This window comes from Octopus sinensis, linkage group LG2, assembly GCF_006345805.1.
Source record: "Octopus sinensis linkage group LG2, ASM634580v1, whole genome shotgun sequence".
NCBI classification, from domain to species: Eukaryota; Metazoa; Mollusca; class Cephalopoda; order Octopoda; family Octopodidae; genus Octopus; species Octopus sinensis.
In genome coordinates this window covers 39,811,015-39,836,910 of record NC_042998.1, presented here as the reverse complement: position 1 = coordinate 39,836,910, position 25,896 = coordinate 39,811,015, and the positions used below count along the sequence as shown (strand labels likewise).

Below are 25,896 nucleotides of genomic sequence, written 5' to 3'. Positions count from 1 at the left end.
AGCAGGGCTATCTACCTGAAGGGATTTGTGGTTTGCCTGCCTTCCTACTTATTAGGACTTTGGTTTTAGCTAGGTTGATTTTAAGGCCCTTCGATTCTTATCCTTGTTTCCACACTTGAAACTTCTACTCTAGTTCTGATAGTGACTCAGCAATTAGAGCAAGGTCGTCAGCATAGAGGAGCTCCCAGGGGTATCCTGTCTTGCATTCCTCCGTTATTGCCTGGAGGACTATGATAAATAGGAAGGGGCTGAGGACTGAACCTCCATGGACCCCAACCTCTACCTTGAATTCTTCAGTGTACTCATTATCTTACTGACAGCATCCCTGTACATGGCTTGCACAGCTCTCACGAACCATTCATGTATCCCTAGTTTCCTCATTGACCACCAGATAAGGGATCGGGGGACCCCGTCAAAGGCTTTCTCCGTGTCAATGAAAGCTAGGTACAGGGGCTTATCTTTGGCTAGGTATTTCTCCTGCAGCTGTCTCACCAGAAATATGGCATCAGTGGTGCTTTTCCCTGGCACGAAACCAAACTGCATCTCATCCAATTGACTCTCTCCCTAATCAGTTGGGCTATGACCCTCTCCATAACCTTCATTACCTGATCCAACAGCTTGATACCTCTGTAATTATTTGTATCTTGGGCGTCACCTTTACCTTTGTAGCAGTTGACTAGTATGCTGCTACACCAGTCATTGGGTATAACTCCTTCATGTATCACCTGGTTAACTATACGGGTGACTAGGCTATAGCCGTCACTACCAGATATTTTGAGCATCTCTGCAGTAATTCCTGATGGGCCTGGGGCTTTCACTGTCTTCATGCTTCTAATTGCCTTAACTACCAAGGAACTGTCAACTCGGATTGCTGGTCCCTCTGTTGGGTCGACATTCAGCAGACTCTCTTTATCCCATTCATTTTCTTTATTCAGCAACCTTTCATAGTGGCGTCTCCAAATCGCTCTCTTTGAATCCTCATTTAACGCAAGTGAACCATCATCCATGTGAACACATTTTTCTCCTACCACATCACGATTCTCTCTCACACACTGTCTTGCAACACGAAATACCTCAAGTCTTTGGTCCTCACGGCGCAGAACATTGGCAAATTTTTTCTTATCTGCTTCCCCTCTGGCTGAATAAACCTGCCTCCTAGCTTCCCTTCTGGCAGTCTAATACAATTCCCTGCTACTACCGTTCTTCCAAGCCTGTTTCTTTTCTCTAACAGCCCAGTCAAAAACATTGTTCCACCACCACGTTATTTTGGGTCGAGAGGGGACTTTGCACCAGATCTGGTCAGTGGCCCTCAGCAGGTTGTCCCATAGAAACCTCCAGTTGTCTTCTACACCATGTGAAGCTATATCCCCTTCTATTTCGTCAAAGGCTTCAAGTAATATGTTTCTAAATCTCTGTCCATTCGCAGGATCTTTAAGCTTCCAAGTCACCAGCCACAAAGAGAAGGTCCCTGTCATTTGTCAACGAGGTAGTCTGCAAGAGGGTGTCATAGAATCGGTCTTTCTGTCCATCGGGTAGCCCTGGCTGAGGGGCATAGGCCGAGATAATGGTTGCCTACCCATGATGAAGCACTAATCTAATCTTAAGTATTCTGTTGCATACTCTGACTACCTCAATTACCTTATCCACCCATTTCTCAGCAAGAAGTATACCCACGCCCCTGACTCCATCAGTGTTCCCTGCCCAGAAAATCTTGTGCCTGTTACTTCTTGGATGCAGCACATATCGACACATCTCTGTTCAAGCTTCTCAACAATCTCACCAGACCTACCTTTCAGTGTGCCAACCCTGAGGGTGTGGGAGGTATGGGCCTGTGAGACCCTGGGACGGGGGACAGTAGCTTCATGTACCTGAATATACCTATATATATACACACACACATATATTATATATACATATATACACATAGATATATATATATATATACACATATGTACATATACAAATATGTATATATATATATATATATTTGTATATATACATATACATACATACATATTCATATGTATATAAGCACACACTCATACACACACATATATTTTCTTGTACTTGTTTCAGTCATTTGACTGTGGCCATGCTGATGCACCGCCTTCAGTTGAGCAAATCAACCCCAAGAATTACTCTTTGTATGCCTAGTACTTTTCTATAGTTCTCTTTTGCCAAACTGCTAAGTTAAGGGGATGTAAACATACCAGCATTGGTTGTCAAGCAATGTTAGGGGAACAAATACACAAACACAGACACACACATATATGTCTACGACAGACTTCTCTCCGTTTCCGTCTACTAAATCCAATCATAAGGTTTTGGTCGGCCTGAGACTCTAGTAGAAAACAGTTGTACAAGGTGCTATGCAGTGGGTCTGAACCCTGAACTGTGTGGTTGTTAATCAGGCTACTTACCACACACACACACACATATGGTTTGATTTGATTTGATATAGTTTCTGCTCATGAGCTGTTGCCATGCTGGCACACCACCATTTGATGTTGATATATAATTTTACTTCACTATTGCTTTTTAGAAATTGACACTTGATGCATGAGGGAGTTTGATGCCACTGCCCTCTTCTGCCGAGAAGTTGGCTCATCTGGACCACTTGACCGTAAGAGGTCCAGTTTCATTTTGAAGCCACCTGCATCCACCCCATGCAGTTCTCTCAGGTCTTTTGGGAGGATATTGAAGAGTTGTGATTCCCTGAAGACCAGGCTCTTGCAGTATCTTGTCCTATCTCTTGAATGCAAATTTGGAGTCCTTGGCGACCTGTTCTAGTATTTGTGTAACTCTTGATGCCAAAGTTTGAGACAAGCCCCTCCAGGATCTTCCAGATGTATATTATGGCATATCTTTCTCGCCTACGCCCTAAGGAATAAAATCTTAATCTCTTGAATCTTTCTCTGTAGCTTCGTTGGATTGCCTCAAGTTCGGCAATTAATCTGACACTGGTTCGTGACCACAGCTGAGAGCAATAGTCAAAGTGTCTTAGAACAAGTGTCCTCCAAAGGACCATCATGGTTTCCCAATCTCTTGTTCTAAAAGTTCTAAGAATCCATCAGATCAGCCACCTTCATTTCATTGCCAACTTAGCAATATGCACATGGAAGGATGCATCATTACTCATGTAAATGCCCAGTTTTTGCACTGACTGTGCCTCTGGGATTGCACTCCCACCAGTTCCAGTGTATTTATTAGGTATTGCATTTAGCTTTGCATGTTGATAGCACAAGGCTTGAAGCTTTTGAGCATTAAACTGCATGCTATTCTTTTCAGCCCACTTGTATATTTCATCCAGCTCACATTGCAGATGCAGTCTTCGGGGTTCTGTATCACCAGTGAGACTTTTGTATCATCTGCTTAACTTATAATTGTGGCTCTCTGTGTGGCTGAGGGCATGTCTGAGAGGGCCATTATGAACAGTAGTAGTCCCAAAACAGTGCCTTGCAGAATACCACTCACTATTTGCATGTCATTGGAGGTGACCCTATTGGCTACTACCACCTGACTTCTATCTTTCAGAAAGTCATACAGCCAGTCTCCCAATTTTCTGACTATGCCGAGATCATGCAGTTTGTGACATATCATACCATGAGCGACTTTATCAAAGGCTTTTGCATAATTGAGATATATCCCTTCCACATTTGAGTGGGAAAAGGGACCAATAGAATAAATACCAGGCTTTAAAAAATTAGTACTATGGTTGATTTGTTTGACTAAACTTCAGAGGGGGGGATGTCCCAACATGACTGAAACATGTAAAAGAGGACAGATTTATCTGCTTGTCTCTAGTTTCCCTGGACACTAAATGGATTTTAGAAAAATCTATCCACTCAACTACCTGAGAGATCCCACTTGCATTAGATAAGATGAAATAAATAAAGAAGACATACACCACATTTTCAAAAAATATAGTAAACCAAACCGGAGTAAATGTGTAGAAATATAATAAATATATTTGACTAAAATTAAATACAGTAAATCTTCATTGAGTGTTTTATTGGGAACATCTGCCCAATTTTACAGCATCTTCATTTCAAAATTTCTCTAAATTCCCAAGTGTGAAATTAATGTTGCCATTGAGGGAGATCTTTCTTTTTTTTAGTTTCATGTTATTTAATTTTTTAAATAATTGAATTGTTTTTTTTTTTTTACTGTTATCTAATAAGTGAATGAAACTGCAATCAGAAGAAGCAAAACAGCAATATTTGCTGCACGCTTGGAAGTAAAAAAAAAGAAGTTATTTAACCAGCTTCAGTACTCCTGTTACCATTTCACCAATACCATCAAAAACTTCGTGTACTGCTGTTTCACACATGAAGGCTGGAACAGTCACAATGCGGTTATTGACATCAATATGGGCTTCATAAAAAAACAAATGGTCAAGAAAAATAACAAAAAAATAATAAATAAAACCATTTTATCAAAACTGTTTCAATTCCAACCTGCCTTAGACTGTATTATAGAACCAAGGGCAAATCATCATTTTAAAAATTATCTAAATTAAAACTTTACATCAAAACTTCAGTTTAATAACAATTATTTGAATAAATTCTTTGATATTTTCAAAATGAATCACCATTAGGGTCATCTATTACCCTGAGAAAGTGTTAGAGAACCACTGACGACACTTCTACCTAGGCCAACCTCATCAACTCCTTTCAGTTTTCTGCTTACCTCTGTGAACTGAAAAAAATTTATATTTTCATACAGCCTTCCAACCTAGGAGCAATACAGGCATTCAACTTACTAGAAATAGCAGACAAATTTTCCACAAATCATTTTAAATACTCAAAAAGACAAGAGAGTAACAAGTGGAACACATTTTATCATAAGTTTCTTCATTCAGAGCTAACCTGCAACTGAATAATAATTTGCTCTTTTGGAAGGCCAAGGTCTTGAAACCTCCATCATAGTATTTCAAACAGATGAAATTTATAAGCCACATAGATTATCTATCTAGAAGGGCAGATACTCAGATAACACTCTAATACAGAGTAGAAGGAACTTTTTAGTCCAGTCAAACACAATATTTCTAATAAAAATTCGTACTATAAGACACAGACATCAGAGTTGGCCATCTTTTTCTCTGTTGTATATGTTTGATGATGAATGGCAGCAATGAGTGATAATGATACAAAGTGAAACAAGTGAGATGTAAACACAAACACACAAGTCTTCTTTCAGTTTCCCTTCTATGGCCCGGAGATTATAGTAAAAGAGGGGACATGCAGTGGGACTGAATCTGAAACCACATGGTTGGAAAGTGAAGTTCTTCACTGCATAGTAATGACTATGCTTATACTGAAAATTAGAAATGATGTGTGTTTCATCTTAACATGATTAATTTCTATCCTGATACATGTACTTTTCAGATGTCTACAGTTATTTCAGGAGGCAGAATTTTTCTACCAAATAGTCAAAGAATATGGACCATAGGATTTTTTGAGACAAACAAACAACAGACACTAACTAGAGTAATGCCATCATGAGCAACCTGATGAAGGTAATACAAAGATATGAATTTCATGTAAATATCTCGTAATATATTGTTAGATATTCATAAACCATGGCATACACTCAACAAATTTGGTGATAAGCCTTAACAAAAGAACAACTGCCCGAATGAATATGGCTTTGATGGGATACATTACTTTCATTTCTATCAATTTTGTGTAGTATTATTCAGCAATTTCTTTTTTTCTAATTGTTCATACAACCATTTTCAGCCAAAACCATTTCAATGAGAAAATAAATAGATAAAACTTTAAGAAAAAGGCTACCAGACAGCGATAATTTTCCAATTTCTTAATAATACAATAAACAGATTTCTGCAATCCAAAAAAGAAGAAATACATTTCATTTTAGTTTTATGAAAAGAGAACCACTTTTTAAATTGGAAACCAAAGGATATTGTAACATCTTTGTTGATATGTGTGGCACCCAGTTCCTTAATGTCCTTTGTTGTTCTTGCATATGGCCATCTTTCGTCTTCTTTGTCAGATCCTACTGTCACCTCACAACCAGGTATCACTTTAGCAGCCAAGACAGGAGCAATGCAGCACAAACTGGTTTAATGAAATAAAAGATTCAAAAGAAATGTATACTGTCAATTATCATTGTTATTCTCTTCACAAAAGGAACAACTGTCTTAACTATAACTTTGGTTACAATAATAATAAATTTATTGTATACAATGCTCAGGTGCACCACAACTCATCAGAAAAAGTAGCCAAAAGTGCATGAACAGTACACAGAATATGCACAGAAAGTGAACAGTGAATAAGTTGTTTAAAGAAAAGTAAAATAAATTGGGGGTGAAAACCAAATGTAAGGAAGCATGGAAGCTTTGAAGATGTAGCGTCCCAACAGCTGACAACTGATACAGGGAATTTCTTCCATTCTTCAGTGATTCTGAGTGCAAAAAATTGTTTCCAGAAGTCATGGGTGCTGTATTATGGTGATTGACAAATTCTCATTCACAATTCCTTTATCATAATCTCGCAGATACCTATTTTTGGCAGGGTTTTTACCTTATGAAACATTTAATTGGAATTTACATACAGTTACAAGGAATGTAATATAAACCAGTCTAAAAACTCAATCTTCAACTATGCAACAGCACTAATAATACATAACTAAAATTGTGTTGAGAATATTAGACATTCAAGTACCCTTTTTCTGGTTGTTTATCTCTTCCTCAGAACAAAGAATTATTTCATCCATTAATGGATATTGTCACTGTTACACTGTTACTTGTTGTCATGTGATGGAGTATAGGCCAGTTTTCAAAGTCACAAATGAGCTATTGCAGCACATTCGTTCTACTGAATAAGATGTCAGACTCTTGTATGTTCAATACTGTTGTCTATCAAAACAGTCATATAATTACATAGTACAATTATCTCCTTATCACTTTTGGTCAAATAGAACTCTGATTGAAAGCATTTCAATCATAACCATTCTGTCTATTTTATATAATATCCAATATGTCCTTCTTTGTCAGTAGAATATGATTTGAGGAAAATTTGGTTGCTATTTCAAGCAAAGAGACCATAGTGAGATGAACATTTGCCAATGAATTTATATAAAGGCAGATAAACGCTTAAGGAGAGGTAATTAGTACAAAACTCAAAAGATTAGTATTTCTTGCTTAAGATATTGGGTGGTTAGGTAAATTCGTTCATTTTGAGTGGAGGAATTGTTTTCTTTATTACTTATACTAGGGCATCCATTAAACGATGTGTAGTTTAATGTTCTATTTTTTCTCATGTATACCCAAAAGTAATTGAAAGTATCAATAACCAGTTTTACATATATTTACATAAATCTATCTATCTATATATATATATATTAATAGTTATCGCCAAGCTAACATGGCAGTCCAGAAAAATAGGACGAATGCTGCCATTGATTAGCTCCAAGAGGCCATCGCCTCTAGCTAGCTATGTGACACATGAACCTGTGTCCATTATAACCTTCGAACAGAGGGGGTCAGTCGCTTCCCCCTGTCGGGACTGGCATCTGTAGACTAGTTTCAGGGTATTTGCCCCTTATCAATGTAGAGCAGCCAAACCAGGCAGGTGTTACTACTGACCGTCTGATTGAAGGATTATTTACCTAAATTCAGTGGAATACATCCTGGTTTTCAAAAATAGAAATATTAATATTTCTAAGCCTCTCTAAAAGCTTCATACTAAATAATAAAGATATCACTTATCCTCACCAGTGATAATGCAATAAAGAACTCTACATTTGTCCACAAGTAACCTGATGCTGAGTGAGCAAATTGATGGTAATAGAGGAGCACTGAATTGCAGAGTATGTGCAACCCTTGCAACAAGTTCTTAGACCTTACCCATCAAGTGAAGGTGACAAACGATATGAGTGTACCCCATCAGCTGGGGCTAATTTTCTGGTGGATTGGCAAAGATCCTCATGGATGAACTTATTCAATCAATTCTTATTGAAATGAATAAGTCAGCCAGAAAATGGAGAGCAAGTCTGTGAAGTTGAATTTCCCAACATTGAAGTGCAAAAACCATTTCTGTACAGTTCTTTCAGCACCTTCTCAATACACAGTACAAATGTTTCAAATAGTAGCTTTGGAACCTTGATTAAAAGCAAAAAGAAGCAGGTGTGAAAAATGAACTTTTTGGGTGGGTGGGGGTTTACTTGGCACCCCTTTGCCATATGTCTGAAAAGTGGTAAAATTTATTCGAATTTCAAAAATGATAAACAAAAGTTGTTGAAGAAGAATAGAGCTACAAAAAAAACCCATAAAACAATAGGATAAAAATATTTGTGATGATTTAAATAACATTGAAAAGAAACAAACAAATTCATCTGACAACTAATCTTCACCTTAACCATAAAAATTCACCTTCACTCTATAAGGTGTAACTACTTAAAGGAAAGACTGGAGGCAAAAGTAACAGCTTAATTCCAAAAAGTGTAGAAAAAAAAGCAAAATCTAAAACTCCACTCACTGCTAATAATTTATTATTTGAAACAATAAAAGCAGAGTTTACTTGGTAATATTGTTACCATTATCATTAGTGTTTTCCAAGGTGGTATGATTTAAGGAGATCTGTATCACAGCATCTTTGTGCATCTTGATCCCATGTCATCTCATCTTTGAAAGTCCATGCTGATTATTTTATATTTGGTCTTCAGTGATCTAATCCAATCTTATATCACCTATCTAATAATAGATCTCTAGGTCTGCAGCTCCATTCCTTTATATTTTGATACCACAATTGACAATAATAATAGCTGACAGTTTTTTTCCCTTTGTTTCTCATGATTACAGAGTCAATAGGAAATTTATTATTCTTCTCAAACATTGCATAGTTTGTTTTTACTATCAATGTAAAAAAAACAACTTTCAATCAACATTGTTATCATCATCGTTTAACATCCGTTTTCCATGCTGGACGGTTTGACAGAGGTCTGGAGAGCCAGCAGTTCCACCAGGCTCCAATCTGATCTGGCAAGGTTTCTACAGTTGGATGACATCGATCACATTCAGATAGTGCTTTTTACATGCCACCAGCATGGGAGCCAGTCAGAGGGGTACTGGCATCAGCCACATTTGGCTGGTCCAAATGATAATTTGGCCCTGTCTTCTCATGGCATCAAATACGGCATAAAAACATTTGCTATATCAATCTTCCTTTTTGTACATCAAACTAAGTGAAATAGGTGCCGAGAGAAACATTGCAGCAAATGATAGCTGAAACACTCATTAAACAAGACTTTTGTTGGCATTCCAATCCTTTCCAAATGTGCTAACTTTTTTGGACTACACTTTTATATTCATTGCATATAGCTTGTCAGCATGTCAAAAGACTTTTTTCAGCTATGGGCAACTAAACTGACATATGTTACCCAGTGCTTTGGTAGTAAATTCTGAATATAGTTGTTATTTATGATACCAAACAACCTAAAGGATGAAAGGTAAATATAAATTCCAGCAAGGAATACCATCAATAGTTCAATCCATTTCCATTACCTCAGGTAAACCAAAAGATATGACTGCCTGCAGCAAGATGGTTTTAATGCTTTGGCTACTTACCCAACAGGTTTCTTGGCTTCATGAAACTCTTTAAGAATTCGCTCAACATCTGCAATTACCTTCATGTCAGGCCCATCAATTGCAAAAGAAGATCTGAAATGAAATTATTTATCAAACAACATTTTAATCTTTTTTTTTTTTTATCCTGGAATGAGTTGGCCTACTCTCAAATAAATCTGTGGAACCAGATCTTTTGCCCTGAAGCTCAACATTTTCAGATCTGAGCAAACCACTTCTGATGTTTTCCTTGGTTGACTACCACCATGGACATCCACTACAAAAAAGTGTTTCCCCTGTAAACACACAGACATCACTAATGCTTTTGATGTACAGTGTAATAGCCTATGTTTAATTCTGTTTCCATTGTGAAATGATAAAATTAATTCTTCCCTGGATAAGAAGTCAGTAAACTGCAAGTATCATGACCAGGAAGTTCTCAAAAGCTCAGTGAACATAGCACAGAAGATACATTGAGTGTCCAAATGTATGCAAATGGTTTTGAATTGTCAACACAGCAACCAGTAGGTAGTTGAATAGTGTATCCACTGAACTGTAAACATTTGCTATCCAGTTTACTTCCCAACCACATGGTTCCGGGTTCAGTCCCACTGTGGACACTTTGGGCAAGTGTCTTCTACCATAGCCCCAGGCCAACAAAAGCCTTGTGATTGGACTTTGTTCTTTTTGTGTGTGTGTGTGTCACATCTTGATATCATGCAATAGTTGTAAACAAGCGTTACCATCAAACAAGTCATTTTGTTTGTTTCCAGTGTTTCAAGGAAGTATGTCCAACCAAGGAGAATAATTACTTTGAGAACAGGTGACAGTTGACAACATGATGATCATCAGGCCATAAAAAATATGGCTTAACAAATTCCATCCAACACATGTAAGTATGGAACAGTGGATGTTAAAATGATGATAGTGAATTTAGACAAACTGACATTTACAAAAAAGCTTCAGGGATTCAATCTCAATCAAAGTAATGCATCTTTCATTATCTACCACTCAAGATGACAACACTCCAAATGAGTGTATATGCAGCTACTAGCAGAGCTATCAGTTATTTATAATAAACATAGCGGAATAGCATAAATAAAAGCCCTACCATATCTCATACTATCTTCATACAGCTACAGATTTTGCAACATGACCCCATCTCACAGTTGTGCATGATAACTTTAATGCAGAACCTAGTAGTTGCATCATAGATTGAGTAAAGAATACTTACTCATGGATCGCAAGTACTACAGCTTTATTCCTAGGCCGAATTACATTTAATATACACAATTTCATTCGCTCAGCTGAACAAGAATCTACCGAAACAATGTTACCCACACGCTATTCAGAGAATTATTAGCTTTCATCTGTTTAATACCAAAAAGTCAGATCTCTGGCTCTCAAATGTCTCGGACTGTTTAGAAACATATTCTCTACAATTTGTTTCCTAAATGCTCCATTAGTTCCCTCCTGTTTTTAAAGTTACTGCTCGCAGTATTCCACCAAGATCAACTTTGCCTTTCATTCTTTCAGAGTTCATAAAATAAGTGCCAGTTGTGCATTGGAGTTGGTGTAATCAATTTAACTCCTTCCCCAAAATTGCTGGCCTTGAGCCAAAATTTGAAACTAATATTACTGCTCACATTAAGGCAGCAAGCTGGCAGAATTGTTAGCACACCAGGCATTTTGTCCATCTCTACATTCTGAGTTCAATTTCCACTGAGATCAACTTTGCCTTTCATCCATTCAGGGTCAATAAAATAAGTACCAGCTGAATACTGGGGTTGATGTAATTGACTTACCTGCCTCCCTTGAAATTGCTGGCCTTATGCAAACATTTGAAACCAATATTACTGCTCACAGGCATATGAAATTACCCCAATTACCTTTCTATGACCTAAGATAGCCATGGATCTCCTCTATAGCAAGATACCTATGTTTGTCCATTTGTCATACCTTAGCTTCATTGTGAAACTAACATGTAGGTAGCTGAGCACTGCACAGACATGCATACCCTTAACATGCTTCTGAAGAATATTCAGAGTGACACCGAATGTGACAAGGCCAGCCCTTTCAATTCCAGCGACACCTCAATTTTGCCAGCAGACTGGACTGGAGCAACATGAAGTAAAGTGTCTTGCTCAAGGACACAATGCACTGGTAGGAATTGAACCCATGACCTTCAGAGCATGAATGAGCCAAAGACCCAAACCACTAAGCCACAAACGTACACACACATACAACAGGCTTCATTCAGTTTCCATCTACCAAATTCACTCACAAGGTTTTGGTTGGTTCAAGGCTATAGTAGAAGACAGTTGCCCAAGGTGCCATGCAGTGGGACAGAACCCAAGACTACATAGTTGGAAACTTCTTAATTATAGAACCACACCTGCATCTATGAATCTCTATAATAAATAACTTTTAGCAGCAGCAGCAGTTTAATGTCTTGAGGTATACAATAATATTGTTGATGAGAGTCTTCATGCATATGGTGCGAACAATAGCTCAGGAGAGTCAGTACAGCCAGCAGCTGAAAGCGCCAACAAGGGAGCTGAAACAATTGTTCAGCATGCAAAAGACAGCAGCCAAATTTCACTGAAATCCCACTCTAAAGTCTTGATAAAAACGAAGGACACACTCGATAAAGCAGTCCTATGTTCACTTTATTTTTATACTTTATCTTTTTCTCGTTTCAGTCATTAGATTGAGGCTATGCTGGGGCAATGTCTTGAAGAATTCTTAGTTGAATGAATCAAGCCCTAAACTTATATTTTTTAAGCCTGGTGCTTATTCTATTAGTCACTTTTGCTGCACCACTAAGTTATGTGGATGTAAACAAACCAACACCAGTTATCAAATTGTGGCACACACAATGGCTTTCTTTCAGTTTCTATCTACCAAATCCACTCACAAGGCCTTGGTTGGCCCGAAGCTATAGTAGAAGACACTTGCCCAAGGTGCCATGCAGTAAGACTCAACCTGGAACCATGCGGTTGAGAAGCAAGCTTCTTACCACACAGTCACACCTGTGCCTATCTGGAAAAAATGATGCTATTGTCATGATTGGAACACCTTTGACTATAAGTTCTGCTCAATCAACAACAGCAATAGTAGTAGCTTCGTCATTGTCATTATTTTAATGTTCAATTTTTCATGCTTGCATGGATCAGATGGAGTTAACTGACGCAGATTTTCTATGGTCAGATGCCCTTCCTGTCATCAACCACCATCTGTTTTCAACTAAGGTAATAATTCACTGTAGCTAGACATGTTTCCATGGAGTGCTGGAGATGAACAACATTGTTTATAAGCTAAGTGAAATCATAGTTGTAACAGATACTGGTGTTATGCAACTGGCACCTGTGCCAGTGGCATGTAAGAGCACCCATTACACTCTCAGAGTGGTTGGTGTGAGGAAGGCCATCCAGCCATAGAAAACCATGCCAAATCCAACTGGAGTCTATGCAGGCCCTCAACTTCCAAGCCCTGTCAGACCATCCAAGCCATGCCAACATGGATAACAGACATTAAATGATGATGATCGCAGAAGGCTGCCAAAGAGACAAAATTAAATACAAAAAAAAAAGTCCTTTTGTTCAATACTCTAGTGTTTCTGTCACTCATGCATCAACAGTCAGGAATAAACACAAGGTAATTTACCAAAATTCAAATAGGAACGGGAAGGACTGGTGACTGGTGCAATAGAGTTAACAAGAATAATAAGAAACATGCTGGAAAGAAGTGGAAATATGAACATGTGGTAAAACGATATGCTTGAGCAATTTATCTGTATTTTTAGATAAAAGAAAGATGTGTTTCTAAAAGAAAGAAAAATTAAGAAGAAAATAAAAATAAAGAGAATAGACCCAGGAAGATGAGGTGGTGAAGCAGAACTTTTGAATGTTGGGACTCACAGAGACGATGACAAGTAACTGAGACCTTTGGAGATATGCTGTGCTTGAGAAGACCCAGCAAGCCAAGTGAGACCATAACCGTGGTCTGTGCCAGTGCAGCATAACCGGCCCATTTAAGAGTACCCTTCAATCATTGGGCAATAAATTGCACTTACGAAGACCTGTTGAGTCAAATGAAGTCATTGTGGCCGATGCCAGTACCGCCTGATTGGCATGTAAAAAGCACCATTTGAGCGTGGTCACTGCCAGTATTGCCTGACTGGCTCCCATGCCAGTGGCACATAAAAAACACCATTGAAGTGTGGTCAACACCAGTACTGCCTGACTGGCTCCCATGCCAGTGGCACATCAGAAGCACCATTCAAGTGTGGTCAATGCCTGTACTGCCTGACTGGCCCTCATACCAGTGGCACATAAAAAGCACCCACAACACTCTTGGCATGGTTGGCATTAAGAAGGGCATCCAGCTGTAGAAACTTTACAGATCAAATTGGAGCCTGATGCAGCCTTCTGGCTTGCCAGTCCTCAGTCAAACCGTCCAACTCATGCCAGCATGGAAAACAGACGTTACATGATGATGATGGTGATTAAAAAAAAAAAAAAAAAAGGAAAACAACTTACAAATTTTTGGCAGCTCCAAATCCCCCAGGAAAGATTACTGCATCAAAGGCACTTGCTTGCAGTTCAGAAAGAGAAGAGATTTTGCCTCTTGCAATGCGAGCTGATTCTAACAGTACATTCCTGAGGAGAAAAAACGGAAAGGAAAAGAGAAAATTTTGAAACACAGAGAGCATAAGATGAGAGATTGTGTCACCATATCAAAGGCTTTCTCCAAATTGATGCATGCTAGGTATAGCGGCTAAATAACTTCTCTTGTAGAAAGATGGCATCTTTGGTACACCTGCCAGACATACAACCAAACTGCATCTCATCTAAGCTAATTGTGCAGTTAATCTTTCTATAGCCTTCAAAACCTGGTCCAACAATTTGATGCCTTTGTCATTTCCTTTCTCTAAAACAACTTTGTCTTTGTAATGATACTGCTATGCTAGTCACTGGCTAGACACAGACATTTATATTTATTCACACACTAAGATGTTTGTCTCTCAACACAGTCCAACCCATGCTAGCATTGAACATGGACCTTAAATGATGATTATGATGATGATACATACACTGCTTTCTGCTAACTCATACTTATCTACATTTACCTCTGCCTATAAGCCACATTCTAGACTGGCAGGATGATCAGGACAAATTTTTGCACAGTTCTTTTCAATGGCCTCAATGATAAATGACATTGACTTTCCTGTTGTGGTTAGTGAATTCAATGGACACTGGGCTGCACACTAATGCAAATGAAGATTATGGCATTGGCCCTAAAAACAAGAAGGGAACAAAGATTCTGGAATTCTATGATGCAAATGACTTGATGATCTGAAATACTACAGGAAATCAACCAGACAACTGATCACCTATCGATGTGGTGGACATACAAGCCAGGTTGACCACATTCTCAGCAGAAAACAGATACGACTGGGTACCCAAAAGAAACTGGGACTTTGCAATACTATTTTATTCACCTAGTTTTATATGTTTACACTTTTATTGCCTTCAAATTATTCTCCATTTGAAGCAATATACTGGTCCGGATATATTTTCCACTGTTTGAAACAGAGCTGGAACTCTTGCAAAGTGATGCCTTTTAATGCCTCCGTTGTTTCTTCACCTCTCCCACATCTGCAAAACATATTCATTTAAGGACTATTTCATTCAGGGAAACAAAAAAAAAGTTGCAAGGAGCAAGATCAGGTGAATAGGAATCGTGCCATTTTTGGTGGTCAAACACTGTCTGACACTCAAGGTGGTGTGTGAAAGTGCATTGTCATGTTGGAACCACCACTCTCCATTTTGCCACATGTCAGGACGTTTTCATCTCATCATGTCTTGCAAATGCTTCACAACTGCCAAGTAGAATGTCTAGTTAGCAGTGTGGACAATTCCTTTTGCATCAATGAAACAAAGCAGCAGCATCTTGACATTGGACTTCACTTGAGACACATTGGGGGGGGGGGGGGGGAGTCATTGAATGCTTCCATTGATTTGATTGCTGCTTCATTTCTGGGTTGTAGCCATAACACCAGCTTTCATCATCAGTGAGAACCTTTGAAAAACGTTTGGATCAACTTCCAACTGTTTTTGCAATTCACGGCATGCATGACTACTTTTGATCTTCTGTGAGCAAATGAGGTACAAATTTTGCTGAAACTCTTTTCATTTGTAATTCTTCACTCATAAGTTGTTGGGAGGAACTCCAAGACACACCAGTCATATCAATAAGTTAGTCATTTGTTTGGTGATGGTCCTCCAAGATCAGTTCAAGAATTTTCATGAGGTTGGTCTTCAATTGACAAATAACCATTCCTGAAGTGTGAAAACCACTTATAAACTTGTGTTTTTCTCGTAAGCTGTTTGAAGCTTCACAACTGTTTTGGCTGCCATTTTCCCCAGCAGTAAAACGAATTTCACGGAAGCACACTGTCTCTTCATTTCAACCACCGCAAAAATTGACAAACAGGGGAGAAACCCTGCAAAACAAGACACACCATGCAGCAGTAAGAGTTCACTTGACAATGCCAGTTGGTAGATTGATGCCTAAGGGTAGCATCAAGTGGCTTCTAGCAGCAGAAGCCTGAACTACAACAGGCTTATCCCGCAGACAATGTTTCTGGTTACTTTTATGTACCCCCTCGTTCTTGAAAATGCAAAGTCTTTCCTAGATGATGAATGTACAACTCAAATGGGTTACTGAGGAGTAATTTCAAATGTAGAGCTCGAAGGACTCAGACATCTTAACTGAAGCTTTTAATAAAAAGGAGTTAGTGACGTAGACCAGTCAGAAGTTCCAACAGGACAATCTACGATGGGCTGCAGAGAGCTACAAATTTGTAGGTGACTTCGAGATACTGAGCCAGACAGAGAAGATGACAAAGGACAGGGATCTCTAGTGATAAGAGATTGTTGACAAGGCCCATCTCATTGGCAAAACTGAGTTCTAGAAGTGCTTTGTATTGTGCTTACCACCCATGTTTATGGTGACTCTTCTCCCCCTCCCATGCATTAGGCCTACCTCTTCTCCCTGCCTCCTACAAACTTTCTCTTTTTCCCTCCCCACCCCAAACAATTGTATTACATTTACTGCACTTACAGCTCCCCACCCCAGATCTTCTGCAACTGTGTATTTCCCCTAATTCATGGCTCCTTGCTCATTTGCCCTTCAACCCTGCCCATTCCAGTAGTTTACTCCTACCTTCATCCCTTCATTCTACTTCCCATAGAATTTTGCAAACTGATTCTTCAACTCACCTTGTGCCTTGTGGGATCATCTAAATATCTCAATGCCATTATCTCTTGCAGCCCCTGCTGTCCATTTATGTCTTCCTTTTACTTACTAGATGTGAGTAACCATGCAGATCCTCTACAAGAACCTGCACTGCTACCCCTTCTCATATTTCAATCCCTCATCCCCTAGCATGAAGCTGACACCCTGCCCCCAGGGCTTGTAGTGGTGTGTTGTATGACAAACCCAACTGTTAAGTGGTTAGTGTTAAGAAGGACAACCATGTCGAATCAGACATTGGAGCATGATCCAGTCCTTGGACATATCAGATCCTATCAAATTGTCCAATCCATGTTGGTATGGAACACAGATGTTAAATTATAATGATGATGAGTCTGTCTACTAGTATAGAATCCTTAGTACTTCAGTATAGATTATGATGGAGTGGTCATGTGACCAGCATGGAGACGACTGTATCCCTAAGCAATTTCTGTTTGGTGAGTTAGCCCAAGATAAAAGACCAGTGCACAGCCAAAGATTTTGTTATAAGGACTGCATCAAGAATACGCTGAAAAAGAGCAAAATCATGGGAAATGGATGGGAAAATCTTGCTAAGAATCGTTCATTATGAAGGTAAACAGTGTATGATAGGAGGAGAGAATTTGAGCAAAAGAACATCAAGCATGAACAACTCAAGAGATGTTGTAAAGGTGTTGATGTGAATTTACCAGAGTTTATTCACAAAGCCTAATCTAACATACAATGAATGTGGGTGCATCTGTCTAAGTAAGGCAGTTCTTACAAGCCATAAGAGTAACCACATACTCAGGATTGTTATTAACTACACATTATATGACATTTCTATTTGGAGGTAGTATGGAAAAGAATGTGCATCAGGAGGCAGACTGAAACAGTATATGAAAATTTAGCGAAAAAATATTGTAACAGTTACAAGAGGCACCCATCATTTCCACATTTCTACAAAATAATGTCTTTCACAGGACTGAAAATCCACATCCATAATACTCATGTTTAAGAAAATAATCAAGCACTGGCATTGCTTGAAAGTGAGCTGCAGTCATTATGTGTGTGAGTATGCAGGCTAACACACACACAGAAAAAAATTACTAACAGATTACAATGTGCTACTATGGTTAGAAACCAAAAAGATATTTACCCCTACCTGTTTGGCTCCATGGGTTCTCCCTTTTGGTGGTTGATAGTGTGCATCTGTTCAACATCTGGTGCAAACATGGAAACACAGGCTTGATTACGACTCAAGTGCACCAATACACTGTCATGTAAAAATTGAGGAGAGGATTTGAAAATATATTAATTTTAAACTCGTTTTAAATATCAACAGCATCTCTGAAAAACACGACTCCTCAGGTATGCAAAAGGGTAACAGAAAAATGAAACATTTCTGATGGTTCTCTACAAAGTATAAAGCAACAGTAATTTCATGTAAGGATTTAAGGATTTAGATATATAAAGGACAGGGAAGTCTGTTGACATTCTAACCCTTCTTACATGCATTAGTAATGCAAGTGAAGTGAAATAGTTACAACAAGGACTTGAAAAGGGATTCATATTGCAAATAATACTCTGCAATGCTGGTAACTATCATAAAAAAAAAAAGAAAACACCCCTCAAAACCAAATCCATTTTTCTATATTCATTTTAATCATGTTTATTGAGTGACATCTACAACATTGAAATGGTATCTGAAACAAAGCAAAATTATTAAAAGTATAAAAGTAAAAATATAGCAAACAAATTATTGACAACTGATTGGAAATAACAGTCAAATTTTCTTAACATCTAAGAAAAAAAATGAAGACCACATTGAATTAGTTTCAGATATACAGAAATACTGGATAACCATGGCAGAAACATCTTTGATCCAAGATATGTTTATTCTAGTAAAATGTCTTGTCACTTTTTATGACGTCTTATCTCCTTCATGAGATTCTGTATTCTGAGATCGACCTTCACCATATCTTCTTCTCTTCTACAGCTTCATTCCATCAACATCATTTGGCACAACATACATTCATTCCAATACACCACATCTGACTCTTTTCTATTGTTTTGCTCTCAGTTCATTTGTGTCCATTATTCATTCACATGAATGTCATGTGTCTGGTGGAGTAAAAGTGTCTCATTTCTTTCCAACCTTTCAACATCTTTTGTCCTTGACCAAACTGTGGCAATGCTGGGGCATTGCCCTTAAGAAACTTTGAGTGAAACAAACTCAGGAATTATTCTATCAACCCCTTTTGTTAAACCACTAAGTTATGGAACATAAACACAACACAAACACGATGGGCTTCTTACAGCTTTTGTCTGCCAAATCCACTCACAACACTTTGGTCAACTTGAGACTATAGTAGAAGACGCTTGTCCAAGATGCCACGGAGTGGGAGTGAACCTGAAACCACGTGGTTGGGAAGAAAACTTCTTACCACACAGCAATGCCTGCACCTATGTTTATATTTTGCTGTTATGCAATATTGCACATATGCATCCTACTCTCTGCCCTTAAAAGGCCAATCCCATTACTATTTCAGTAGAGATAATAGCTCCTTGAATGATGTCCACCCACTTCTTACTCAGGCTACTTTGCTTTTGGAACACCCATCCCTAACTCTTCAACAGATTTAGCTAGTGTTCTCAGCAATTAAAAGTGTATGGTACCACATTCTTTTGCTAACCTGAGTGGCATGTTATCTAAGCTAATTCTCTTACTAATTGTACTCTTAATTCATTAATCTTCCTGTTATATTCATTACTCGCTCCATCAATTTCATGCATCCACAGTCACTTCATAGAGCATCCATTTTGTCTTGAAATGTAACAATTGATAATGTAGAAAATCGCAGAATTAGCTCCCTTCGCAGGAAAATCAGTGAGTGAGCTCCCTTGATTGCTATTGATTATCGCGTGCGTATTAGGAAGCTTCTAGAATTTGAGCTACTGGAATGTTCTAGAAAACTCCAGGATTCGGATCTTTTCGGTTTGAACGGCAGCTTTTTAAAATAATTTCCACGTAACTAAACACTTTTAAACTTCGTATACTGGTAGAATGTGTTTATAAAACATCTTTTTCTCTAGGCTTTATTGAGAAGATTCTATAGTTTGTAAGATATTTGTTGTTTTTCTTCAGTGTCTGCAATTTCAACCAATCAATGACGTCTGTTGAGGTGAAAACATTCTGTGCCGTATGAATATGCCCCTCGTTTAAGAAACAGATTGGATTTATTTACATTTGTGAAGAAAAAAAGATACCCTTCCCCCACCCCTAACCCTAAAACATTGAAATGCAATAGATCGATACTAGGGTCATAATTATGGGTGACAATTTCATATGACACCGTTATAAAAAACTGCTGTTTAAACCGAAAAGATCCCAAGATTCTCCTTATAAAAGCAGCTCGCAAACCCAGTGATTTGCTTTTAGCTATTCTTATAGCCAGTCATGTTTCTATTGTCGTATTCTTTTCGTCTCTGTTATTACATCATTATCATCATCATTTAATGTCCGCTTTCCATAATGGCTGCACCAGGCTCCAATCTGATCTGGCGGAGTTTCTACAGTTGGATGCCCTTCCTAACGCCAACCACTCCGAGAGAGTAGTGGGTGCTTTTACGTGCCACTAGCACGAGGGCCAGTCAGGTGGTACTGGCAACAGCCACACTCAAATGGTGTTTTTATGTGCCACCTGCACAGGAGCCAGTCCAGCAACACTGGCAACGACCTCGCTCGAATGTTGTTTTTCATGTGCCAGTAAGGCGACACAGGTAATGATCATGCTCAGATGGTGCTTTTCACGTGCCACCAGCACAGGAGCCATACAGCAGCCCTGGCAATGATCACACTCGGATGGTGCTCTCAGCGCTCCACTAGCACGGATGCCAGTCATGCAGTGCAGTGCAGTCATCGAATTTGATTTCAATTTCACTTGCCTCAACAGGTCTTCACAAGCAGAGTTTAGTGTCCAATGAAGGAAAGGTACACATAAGTGGGCTGGTTACACCACTGGCATAGGCCAAGGGTTAGGTCTCACTTAGCTTGCCAGGTCTTCTCAAGCATAGCATATTTCCAAATTTTTGCTTTTCCTGCAAAGACTATCTAACTCTACTATTTACACGACTAATTTTCATACTTTGTAATATTAGATTTAAGTAACTCAACTTTATAATTCAAAGAAAATTAAATATATATTTTTATGTAGCAATTCGTAGATTTATTTCCTTTCTTCTTCTGTACAAGAAATTTTGTTACTTTGCCACACACAGCCAGAAATCAAATAGTAACGATCTATATCTTTCCAAACTATCTACTGTCCACTACGATAATGATACTGCCATAAGGAACCACTCTCGATTCCCTGGTAAGCTTCAGTAGTGTATAACATGTTCTACTTTGGTGAGAGAGGGCATGTGGCTTTATGGCTAGGGTATTTGATTCACAATTGTAAGGTCATGAGTTCAATCTTGGTGGTGTGTTGTGTCCTTGAGCAAGATATTTTATTTCATGATATTCCAATTTACTCAGCTGGCAAAAATAAGTTGTACCTGGAATTCAAAGGGCCAACCTTGTCACATTCCATGACACACTGAATCTCCCAGAGAACTACATTCAGGATATGTGTGTCTGTGGAGTGCTCAGCCACTTGTACATTAATTTCACAAGCAGGCTGTTCAGTTGATCAGATGAACTGGAACAATTGTCATCACAACTGAAAGACAGCCAAACCGCATTGCTAAATATTTTCAATGTCTCAGTGATATTTGATGGTCCAGCTCCTTTCTCTACCTTCATGTCCTTGATTGCCCTTTCAACTATTTCAATTTCAGTAGTTGGTCGTGTTGAGTACATGAGTAGACTCACACACACACACCTCTCTCTTATGCATACTCTTCATATATGCTGCTTTCTTTTCAGTACAGATGAAGGTAAGTGTGTTGCTATCATGCCATAAATACATTTATCATTATCATCATCTACTTACGCAGAAGCTTCATGGATTTCACTGCCATCATAAACACCACAACCGGAGAGAACCTAAAAACAAATAAAATTTAAAGTTATATTTTAATATTTCTATTAAAAAAAGTGTGTATATGTGGTAACATGTGTGAGTGTGTATATGTGCACAATGCAGTGTAGGGTTAGGCTACAAAGTAGAGCATGATGGAGATTGATTTCTCCTTTACCTTACTTCTTCATCATCATTGACTTAGCATCTACTTTTCCATGGGCCAGACAATGTTGGGGCAGATTTTGCAATGGGTGAAAGCTTTTCCTGTTTCCTAATGAGGCAATAATCCCCAAGTCAATCAAACAGCAGCCTTCTCCTAGTTTCGGTCAAAAAAATCCACTCACAAGGTTTCAGTCAGCCAAGAACTATAGTAGGGGACCATAGCAAGGGGTCATGCCGTGGGACTGAACCCTAAACCATGTGGTTGAAAAGCAAACTTCTTAACTACACAGTTATGCCTGTGCCTATATACAAAGAATTATCTTATCAACATCATTGTTTTAACATCCACTTTTTCTTCCACGCTTGCATGGGTCAAATGGAATTAGTTGAGGTAAATTTTCTACAACTAGACGTCCTTCCCGTTACCAACCCTCATCTATTTCTAAGCAAGGTAATAATCCCTTAATCAATTGAGCAATGAACAGAAAACAAACAACATGGTCTGAGTGAGTCCTTTGTTTAAAGTGTAAAGAAGCTGGGACCTGCCTCAGCAGCTGACTGCAAGCGAGAACACAGATTGCAAGGACACAGTTGTATACAGTTAGGCAAAATAGGAACTTATTCATACAAAGACAAATAGACATACACAGTTTTACCGAAACAAAGATTATCTCCTGATTCAAACTTCAATAAAGCCATATTGTTGATAAATATTAAGCAAATATTTCTCATTAATCCAGCATAAATCAAACATTATATATACATACATACATATCTATCTATCTATCTATCTATCTATCTATCTATCTCTCTCTCTCTCTCTATATATATATATATATATATATATATATATATATAATCATCCTCATCCTCAAGGTTGTCATCATTGGTTAATGCCCACTTTCCATGCTGGTTGGATGGTTTGACTGAGGACTGGTAAGCAGGGAAACTACACCAGGCTCCAATCAAGGTTTCCACAGGTGGATGCCCTTCCTAATGCAAACCACTCCCAGAGTGTAGTGGGTGCTTTTTACGTGCCACCGGCATGGCATTGACTATGATTTTACTTGGTTCAACAGGTCTTTACAAGCATAGCATGTTTTCCAACAAGTGAAGGAGGCTTTTAACTGGACCAGTTATATGACACTAGCAACAGCAATGACTACGATCTCACTAGACTTGCCAAGTCTTCTCAAGCACAACATATCTCTAAAGGTCTCAGTCGCTATAGGATAAATTATTACTTCTAGTAAAGTAAAGAATAAGAAACTTTTTACTTAAAATATTGCAGCAAAGAATGCCAGTTCTTCTAATTTATCACTCTTTACAGTTCTCATCTTTTAAATTTATTGTACAAAACCGTTCAGTTAATTTGTAAGTTAGTCTAATTAGTCACTTTTTTCTGTATTTAAGGTAGTAAATTAGCCAAATTCTACTTAAATAAGTATAGTGTTATTTGTAAATTATAATAAAATATTTTTTAATATTCAAATTTTAATTTTAGCTGCAATATTTTAAGTAAAAAGTTTCTTATTCTTTACTTTACTTGAAGTAATAGTTTGTCCTATACTTTTACAAGTATAATAACTTATATAACTTATATAATCTTAAGAATATTACTTTTCATGCTCATATTTTTCTATGTAATGCATGATTTTTCCAGGCATTGCTGTTATAAGATAATTAATAATGTGTCAATTAATAATTTAGGATCTTACTTTATAAAATTTTGGGTAGGGGGATACATTGGCTGCTTTTTTTTGCATGTCAAGTGAGAAGGTAGAAGCTCTTTCATTGATTTGATTGTGTGATGAGATTTTTTTACACGTATATGTATAATAAGCATATATATCATTGGCAGAAGTTAGAGAGTAAGTCAAAACCTGACAGTTTCGTGTTTTGGCACTTATCAAACACGAATTTGTCCATTGTCACTCTGTAACTTGCGACTTCTAAAATACAAAATTTTGTCATTAAGCGCAAACCCTGTTATATGTTACACATTGTACCAGTATCAGAAGTTTCAAAGTGTTTCGTTAAAAAAAAATTAATTAAATTATCTCTGTTTTACTTGTTTCAGTCATTTGACTGCGGCCATGCTGGAGCACCGCCTTTAATCGAGCAACTCGACCCCGGGACTTATTCTTTTGTAAGCCCAGTACGTATTCTATCGTTCTCTTTTGCCGAATCGCTAAGTAACGGGGACATAAACACACCAGCATCGGTTGTCAAGCAATGCTGCTAGAGGACAAACACAGATACACAAACACACACACGCATATATATATATATATATATATATATATATATATATATATATATATATATATATATATATATATATATATACACATATACACGACGGGCTTCTTTCAGTTTCCGTCTACCAAATCCACTCACAAGGCTTTGGTCGGCCAGAGGCTATAGTAGAAGACACTTGCCCAAGGTGCCACGCAGTGAGACTGAACCCGGAACCATGTGGTTAGTAGACAAGCTACTTACCCACACAGCCACTCCTGCGCCTATCTGTACATCAAATTCAATTGATCCAAAACTAATGAACGAAACTTTCAGCCCTTGTGTCACTCTGTTGAGTCAGTTAAATATTAATAACACACACACGTATATATACGCATGTTTTGAGTTCTATTGTTCCTGTTTGCATCGCCAAAACTATAAATGTGTATGTGTGGAGATGAACTTGCCCGATATAGCTTAATAAGTGAAACATCATCTGATCCCTATGACCTTACGAGGGTGTTGTTGTCGGTTAATGTTATCGGGAATTGTCTGGTGTAGGACACTTGCATCACTCAATTGGGTAAAGGACATTGGACCGTTTGCTTTTCAAGGTGCTTTCATGTGGCTACCCTATTACGGAATTGTGTGTGTGTGGTGAAACTAGCCGTGATGGATACTTAACAATATAAAATTCGGATTATATATATATATCAATTAAAAACTTTTTACTGTAAAAGCAGTTCATTTCCACCGTGTCTTGCAAATGTCTATGTAATGTCCTAATTTGGTGTCCTTGTGATAAATAAATATAGATATATTTTATATGGGTATTTTAAAGTTACAACTTTCTCATAACCTATCTCTATAAATCTGCGAAAGAGGAGATAGATCGATAGATAGAAGGATAGATAGATGCACTGAGAATATAGGATGATGTTTGTGCGTTAAATGACCGCAGTTAGTAAATTAATTATTGAAGTAAAAAAGAAACAGAGAGCGATGATAAGACAGAAAGAAAGAGTTAAAGGCTTAGGATTGATACTTACCACAGCAACTTTGGCCTCGGCCGGGATATTTGAACTGAAGGCCCTGCGGAGAATAGCATTCGAACCGGCGTACAGGGTCCGACCAGCGGAAGCTGTAAAAGATAACATAACGAACCCTTCTTCTTGATCAAACAAACCAAACAAGAAATTTCTCACTACGCCACGAGAGATCGACAACAGTGACGGCGGCTGACGGAGATTAGCGAAAGTTGCCGAAATGATCACACACATACACAACATCATTCATAGACGGAGACGAGACAAAACAAACGTGAAAAAGCCATGAACTCGTTAGGACAATCGATCTTTTTTTTAAAACAAAAACACAGACTTTTACAATAGGCAAAGGAGAAACTGAAGGTGGAAATGTAAAGAAAGTAAGAAATTTATTGTGACGTAAACAAAACTAGGACATGAAAAAAATCTTTCTTCCGTGGTGGTCATATAAAACTATTTAATTCCTTCACAAAACACTTATTAGAAATACTTATTTTAAAAGGACAAAGGAAGATACAGGAGAATCGGTAAATACACAATCAAAACCGGTCTTTTTCTA

General features: G+C 38.1%; 1 protein-coding gene across 1 annotated transcript; it reads right to left on the bottom strand.

Moving 5' to 3' along the window:
- Positions 1 to 3,950: 3,950 nt before the first annotated feature.
- LOC115232590 (glutamine amidotransferase-like class 1 domain-containing protein 3A, mitochondrial) lies at positions 3,951 to 25,546 on the bottom strand. The gene is made up of 7 exons (XM_029802555.2): positions 25,341 to 25,546; positions 21,862 to 21,914; positions 18,030 to 18,140; positions 14,128 to 14,247; positions 9,590 to 9,682; positions 5,927 to 6,080; positions 3,951 to 4,378 (listed from the first exon to the last, which is right to left on the bottom strand). Exons 1-7 carry the CDS (start codon positions 25,446 to 25,448, stop codon positions 4,253 to 4,255), a joined length of 765 nt encoding a protein of 254 aa, XP_029658415.1. The 5' UTR covers positions 25,449 to 25,546; the 3' UTR covers positions 3,951 to 4,252.
- Positions 25,547 to 25,896: the final 350 nt, after the last annotated feature.

Excerpts from the sequence above, each read along its gene's own strand:
- LOC115232590 (XM_029802555.2), bottom strand. The coding sequence starts at position 25,448 with ATGTTATCTTTTACAGCTTCCGCTGGTCGGACCCTGTACGCCGGTTCG. Across the intron at positions 14,248-18,029 it reads GAACCCATGGAGCCAAACAG|GAATGTACTGTTAGAATCAG; the intron begins GTAGGGGTAAAT and ends TTTTCTCCTCAG. Across the intron at positions 6,081-9,589 it reads GAAGCCAAGAAACCTGTTGG|TTTGTGCTGCATTGCTCCTG; the intron begins GTAAGTAGCCAA and ends TCATTAAACCAG.